Here is a 6,655-nt window from a genome sequence, read left to right on the forward strand (position 1 = left end):
CTCCCCTGTGAGTGATTTACTGAGAGAGTTACTACCCTTCCAAAGGTTTTTCTGAGGTTGGAATACCATTGATATTCTGGGCCAGGTAGTTCTTCTTTGAGGTAGGTAGTTTTGTGAACATTAGAGGATATGAAAAGTAATGTGTCTGGTCTCCAGCTCCAGTTTCTTGGTCTGTTCAATAGGATCACTCAGGATATATCCAGAACCTCTCAGAATGTTACCTGGAGGGTGATCCAGCTCCATGACTATTTCATTTAAAGAATTCATTGCCTTTACTTTTGGCCCCAGAACACCACTATTCCTCTGAGGTTGTGCTCTTGGGAATGCTGTTACGGCATCTAGGAACTTTCTTTAGCGCTGACTGACAAAAGAGGCCATCCATGATAGTTGTGTGCACTCTTATGACACTAGGTTGTATATTTCTAAGCATTGCGGGGTGGGGGTGGGGGGGTGGGGGATGCTGGGTTGCTTTCTGTGGTAATTTGAATTTTGTCTCCAGGGGTTCTTGGTTCTCCTAAATGAGCATCACATTGAACAATAATGCCCAATTGTTTGTGGAGCTTTTACTTAGCATCTGAATATCAGATGGGAGAAAAACCACAGACGCTTGGTTCGATTATTAAAACAAAGCCCATTTTCTTCTAAAAGAGCACCCTGGAATGAATCTGTTCATACAAATATAACCATGAAAGGAGGCTGGGAAGCCCATAGGCCTGAAAGATAGATCACTTAGTGGCATTTCAGGAAAACAAAAGTTTTTCCGAGATGAAAACCATTTAGGTTCCTGCCCAGTTAGGGACCTGACATCACTCGTAAGTCAGAAGTCGTGCTCACACCATTATTGGCAGCATGCATACAATTTAAATATTTTAGCTTCCATTATACAATTGTAGCTACATTACTGACCTTCAAGAGCCCCCATTCATGGAGGAGGAGCCCAAGGAACAATCCGTTGCTTCATGTGAGGGCTGGCCAGCGGATTGAGTGTCCTCACATTGCCAGACCAACCAGGACGCAGGGAAGGTTTTGGAGGGGCTCTCTCGTCATGAGAGAGTTGGGACAGAGAATGACTCTGGTGGGGGCACCCTTTTGGAGGAAGGAGGGAGAAAAGATTTTTTTTTCCAATTCTTTTCTTTTCTTTCTAGAGAAGGAGCTATCTGCCTTTGTTCCCTGGGAGGCTGCCATATATATCCATGGAGACGGGGCAGTGCTGGGAATTTTGTTCAGACTAAGCTCCTTTTGTTGGGGGTCCAAGGCAAAGGAGAGGAATCTGGGGTGAGGAGGTTTCAAGCCAAGATGAGAAAAGGAAAAGAATTCCTCACAAGGATTTCTCCTATTGTCTCCCTGCGAATAAATATTTATAAAGCAGGTTCGAGGGAAGCCTGCCACAACCGTCATAGCTTTAAGACCGAGCCTTCCAGCGAGCACAGCGAAAACTATGTCTAAGCGTGATCCAATTAAGACTCCCCAGAGAAAGGCAAGAAACCTCAAGATAATTTCCTCCTGAAAATCTAATTGTGTCCTCAAGTGGAATAGGAACACCGGCATGAATTACCCCAGATCCATAGGCTACTGCAAAAAAACGTACAGCTAAATTAGATTCTATTTTAAGTAATTAAGTTATTTCCCTTCACAGGATCTATAATTTGTCTTGAACAAATGTGATTTGCCTAAGAAAGATAAGGCCTTGCAATTTTTCCTTCCCAAATGGATTTTTCTGTGCCAGAAACAATTACTAAAAGACCAAATATTGTCTTAATTATATATCGCTTACTGTCTGGGTGCGTGCCTACAAGCACCCTGTTTATGTTCCGAGGGGGAAACCAGTAGGGATGAGAAGTTATCTTCTCCGGTCTCCAGGAGACCGGACCTGCAATTTACTCAAGAGTTTGGGGCTTGCACAATGTTAGTGTAAATAGCTCTGGGTTATTACATAAGGCTCTCAAATCTTGTGCAAAGTGGAGCGCTTGCTTCAATAGAGCTTTGAACCACCCCCCCCCCAAAAAAAAACCCCACCAGCACTGATCTTTAACCAACTTAATTGAGCCCTTCAGGAGATGCTGGGTGTTGTAATAAGAGTCAGGATAAAGGTACTGAGATTTGCATAGAAGGTATTGCAAGGATGGTATTTTGGGCATGGCTAATTTTATGAAGAAAACATTCACTTTTGGCCTCATGTTCAGTTAACAACTCAGCCGGCATCTGACCAGGTGTTCTGGGGTGGCAATACTGGGTAAGAGGGATAAAGCGTGTCAAGTTTGGGTTGTGTAAGCTGAAAATCAAAGTTATCATGGGTTTCTGAGCCTCAGGTCTACACCAGATGTTACACAGCCCCCCTAGCCCGACTGAGATGGGATGGACAGGAAGATGCAGCCAAATGCAAGCACTACCTCGTCTGTGTATCCTGCTTTCCGTCCAAGAGAGACACTCCTTCTGAGATGAAAAGTGTAAGGGCTTCAACTTCTTCACACAGGCCTTGAAATACTGGCTGTTGCTGTCCCTCATCTTAAATACAGTCACTTAAGCTTTCTGTGCCTGGGCTCCCTTAGTAGTAGAAGCAGAAAGTATGCCTCTTAAGGTAAAGCTTAAGTAAATATCCAGTACTTAAGACGGGGGCTGGAGAGATGGCTCCTTTCCCAGAGTGCTTGCTGTTACAAGCATGAGAACCCGTCAGCCGATTCCCAAAACACTAGTAAAAGGCTGGGAATCCTGGCGCATGTTTTAATCCCAGCTCCAGAGAGGAAGGTGGCTAGATCACTAGGGCTTGCTGGCTGGCCAGCCTTGCCTACTTAAATCCAGTTCTAAGCCAGTGAGAGACCCTGTCTCAAAACAAAACAAAACAAAACAAAAAAACAAAACAAAAAACAAAGCAAAACAAGGCGTGACAGGTCCTGAGGAACATGTGAAGTTGACCAAATGCGTGCTTGTGCACATATGTGAGCCCACATAGACACACCCAGGAGGGTCTCTGGTAAGCCATAAATGTCTTCATTATTCTACTTTCCCAAACATTATTATCACTGATAGCCAGCAGAAATGACAACATAGCGCACCACCAAGAAGGTTTATCATTGACTTTTATTAACAACGTAATACAAGACTGTACATTTGTAGGTACTGAAATCAATCTACTCTTGAAAACTGAAAAAAAAAAAAAACCAAAAACAAAACCCCAGCATTTCTATACCATTTCATGCTTTGGTTTTAAGTGCCATCTTTTACAGAAAAAAAAAAAGTCACACAGCATAACCAAACAACTTAAGAATGGGGTGGGGGTGGGGGTGGGGTGTTCCTCGGAATGACGAGATTGCGCAGCAATGGCTGAGGATCACCTCTAGCTCTACTTGATTTACCACACATTCTGGAATGTTCAGTTTCTTCCTCTACAGTCCTACACACAGACACACAGCTACTAAGAACTTGGCCACAGGTCCTGCCTAGACACTCATTCACGTGACACGAACAAACAAAAAAAAAACAGTATTTATATAAATTAAGTCAAACTTCAGAAAACACTAGAGAAACATAAACTCCAACAGTCAATAAAAAAAAACAAAACAAAACTGTACAAGATTGGTCAGTCTTTTATATCTGGAAAATGTGGAACATAAAAAAGTTCTTTATCATATATATATATTATATATGTCTTTGCATTAAGTGTTAGCTGGAGTGGAAACTGGAGGATTCTGACTCTGTTGAGACAGAAGAGTGTCCACCCCGCTTGCCTTTCGAAAGGATCTTGAGGCTGGAGCCTCTGCTCATGGAATTGAGTGCATGTTGCGCAGAGCTTTTGAACTTGGCCCCGAGGAAGGCGTAGAGGATGGGGTTCAGGCAACAGTGGAAGAAGGCGAGGGCCTCTGTGATAGAGATCCACTTGTGCACGATGCTCTCGAAGTCACAGCCTTGCTTGATGACCCCCAAAAGGATGAAGGAGTCGATGCTGATCCCCACGTAATACGGTAGCCAGCAGGCAAAGAAAGCTAAGATGAGGATGACCGTCGTCTTGAGGGCCTTGCGCTTCTGGTGGCCCTTGGAGTGGGACAGCTTAGAGATGATGATGCAGTAACAGGAGAGGATGACGATGCCCGGCAGGATGAGACCCACCATGATGTGCTGGAAATGGAACACCACCATCCACAGGCTATCGGGGTAAAGGCGGTCACAGATGTACCTGTCGTCCCCCTGGCTGACGTCCCCCTGGCTGACATCGGCAAAGATGAAGTCAGGTATAGTCAGGAGGAGTGCTGGGACCCAGACACCCACGTAGACTGCCTTTTCAGCCAGCAGCTTCCTTGGCCTCTGACTGTTGGTGGCATGGACAATGGCGAGGTACCGGTCCAGGCTGATGAAGGCCAGGATGAGGACACTGCTGTAGAGGTTGACAGTGTAGATGACATGAACAGCCTTACATAAAAATTTCCCAAAGTACCAGTCAGCCATGGCATCGACTGCCCAGAAGGGGAGCGTGATGACAAAGAGGAGGTCGGCCACCGACAGGTGCAGTCGGTACTTGTCTGTCATGCTTCTTAACTTCTTCTGGTAACCCATGACCAGGATCACCAATCCATTGCCCACTATGCCAGTCAAGAAGATGATGAAGTAGATGGTGGGCAGGAAGATCCTGTTGAAATGGACGTTCTCATCCGGGAAGCAGGGTTCCTTGTTGAAGTCATAGTCTCCGGACCCCAGTTCTTCCGAGTAGTTATCAGCAGTGTATATCTGCAAAGGAAACCGGGACAGACTCGTCACTCCAAGGTCAACAGGCCTTTCCCAAGTTTTAAGTGTTGCTGCTGCATAAAAAGCTAGTTATTGATTGCAGGTTTTAACCCAACCTTGCCCGGGAAACTGCAAAGGGCTGGCTAAGGTCCAGAAAGAACACAGAATCCCGCAACCACTGCTATTCTCCATCTTCCACCAGTCACTGTTAGGTGCCCTCTTTAGTGGAACCAATTAGGAGAGTCTTGGCTTAGAACAAAAGGACGTTCAGAGTCTAAGGACTTCCCAGCCTAGTCTTGAATAGCTCTCCTGCCCCGCCTACGAGAGGAAAATAAAAAAAAAACCCTCGGAGGAAAAAAAGTTAAGCCCCAACCCCCCCAAAACAACAAACAAAAACCCAACCCCAAAACCCTACAAACAAAACAAAACAAACAAACAAACAAATCCTCCATTCACACAAAGAAGTCACTCGCAAAGCGGTGTGCGTTCTGCGGTGGGAACCAGCGGCAGCGGCGTGGGGTTAAAGTCCGTGTTGGAGGAGATGGGATTAAGTTTCTGTATGAGGATTATCCAAAGGAGGAAAGAAAGAAAAAAACGGAGTTTGATGGTGTGTGTGTGGGGGGGTCCCCCAAAGACTTAGCTTTTTAGGCGCAAAACCTTGTTTTTCTCACGTCTGTCTAACACAAATCGTTACATTTCAAGTCCTACATAGTGAAGAAAGCGGGATAATGGGAAAAAGTCTTTGGGAGTTTAGGGTCAGCAGAGTGTTAGAAACGAGCAAACAGCACTCGCCTACTCCAGCCCATGCCCGCGTTTCTCTGAAGGTGGGTCTCTCTTGCCAACCCCATGTTTATTACTGGGTATATCTGGGACGTTAGAGTCACACTGTCCTGGGTGGGGAAAGTCACGGGGTCTGCACCCCGTGGTTTTCGCCCCAAGTTTCACTTCCTCACTTTTCCGGTCGCTTCCCATCCTGCAGCGGACCCAGTTAGCTACTGAAGTCCGAGGTAGGAAGCTGGAGGGGGGTCCAGACCGTACGCACCCCGAAGTCCGAGTCACCCTCACCTACGGGCTGGCACCGATGCCCACCACACCCAGGCAGGCGGACGACCAACCCGCAGCGGTTCCAGGGGATCCTCCTGGCCGCGCGCCAAGGATCGTCCCTCCGGGTGCGAGCGACAGATTGGGCGGCTCCAGCGCGAGCGCCTTTGAATTGCGCGCCGCCGGAGGAAACGAAAAAAAAAAAAAAAATTCACCAAACAAAAACCCTCCCTAAGCGAGGGGGGTTTCAAAAGGCTCAGGAAACCACCGACGGTTAAAACACCGGGGCTCAGTCAAACAGTCTCCAAGCTTGCACCTGCTCATCCCTGCTGCGACCCGGCACGACCCAGGTGCGGTCCCAACACGCCCTCCTGTCCCCCAACCGCCGCCGCCCAGCCCCGCACACCTCCTAGCCAGGAGCTCCGTGGTACAGACTCAGGACCCTTTCTCAGGAACGATCCTAAAGGCAATCCCGACCTCGGGAGGCTCGTTTGCCACTGCGGGGAAGCGGCGGATCGGACGCCCGCAAAGCGCGGCTACTCCATCCAGAAGCGGCCACGTTCGGTCACCTCTCCGCGGCTGCCGCTGATTGTGCACCCCCCACCCCCCACCCCGCTCCCCAGGCAAGCGACGCTGCAGGCTAGTTAAGTTTTCCCGCCGAAGACGGGCGCTCCGCTGTCTGCAGAGTATGGAATTTCTGAGCCGCACTCTTAACGCCAAGAACCGCTCCAAGACGCTTCGGTTCGAAGCTCACCCGGGATGTGGTGCCTACGCGCGCCGACTAAAGTCTCTAAATTCACACGATGTAAGAAACTCAAAAGAAACTCCTGTTTCCAAGAGGACCAGACGATGATCTGAGTCCTGGGGCAGGGGGCAAGCCCCTCTCCCTTGTTCAAAA

The 6,655-nt window shown here is 47.9% G+C and overlaps 1 protein-coding gene across 2 annotated transcripts in view; it reads right to left on the reverse strand.

Moving 5' to 3' along the window:
- Positions 1 to 3,566: 3,566 nt before the first annotated feature.
- The window catches only part of Cxcr4 (C-X-C motif chemokine receptor 4), a 3,538-nt gene continuing 449 nt past the window's right edge, over positions 3,567 to 6,655 (reverse strand). For both annotated transcript variants that reach the window (XM_031381302.1, XM_031381296.1), the window contains exon 2: positions 3,567 to 4,719. In XM_031381302.1, coding sequence (XP_031237162.1) covers positions 3,661 to 4,719 — 1,059 coding nt within the window. In that variant the 3' untranslated portion in view covers positions 3,567 to 3,660. The remainder of the gene's footprint in view (positions 4,720 to 6,655) is intronic.

This window comes from Mastomys coucha, unplaced genomic scaffold (assembly GCF_008632895.1).
Source record: "Mastomys coucha isolate ucsf_1 unplaced genomic scaffold, UCSF_Mcou_1 pScaffold1, whole genome shotgun sequence".
Lineage (NCBI taxonomy): Eukaryota > Metazoa > Chordata > Mammalia > Rodentia > Muridae > Mastomys > Mastomys coucha.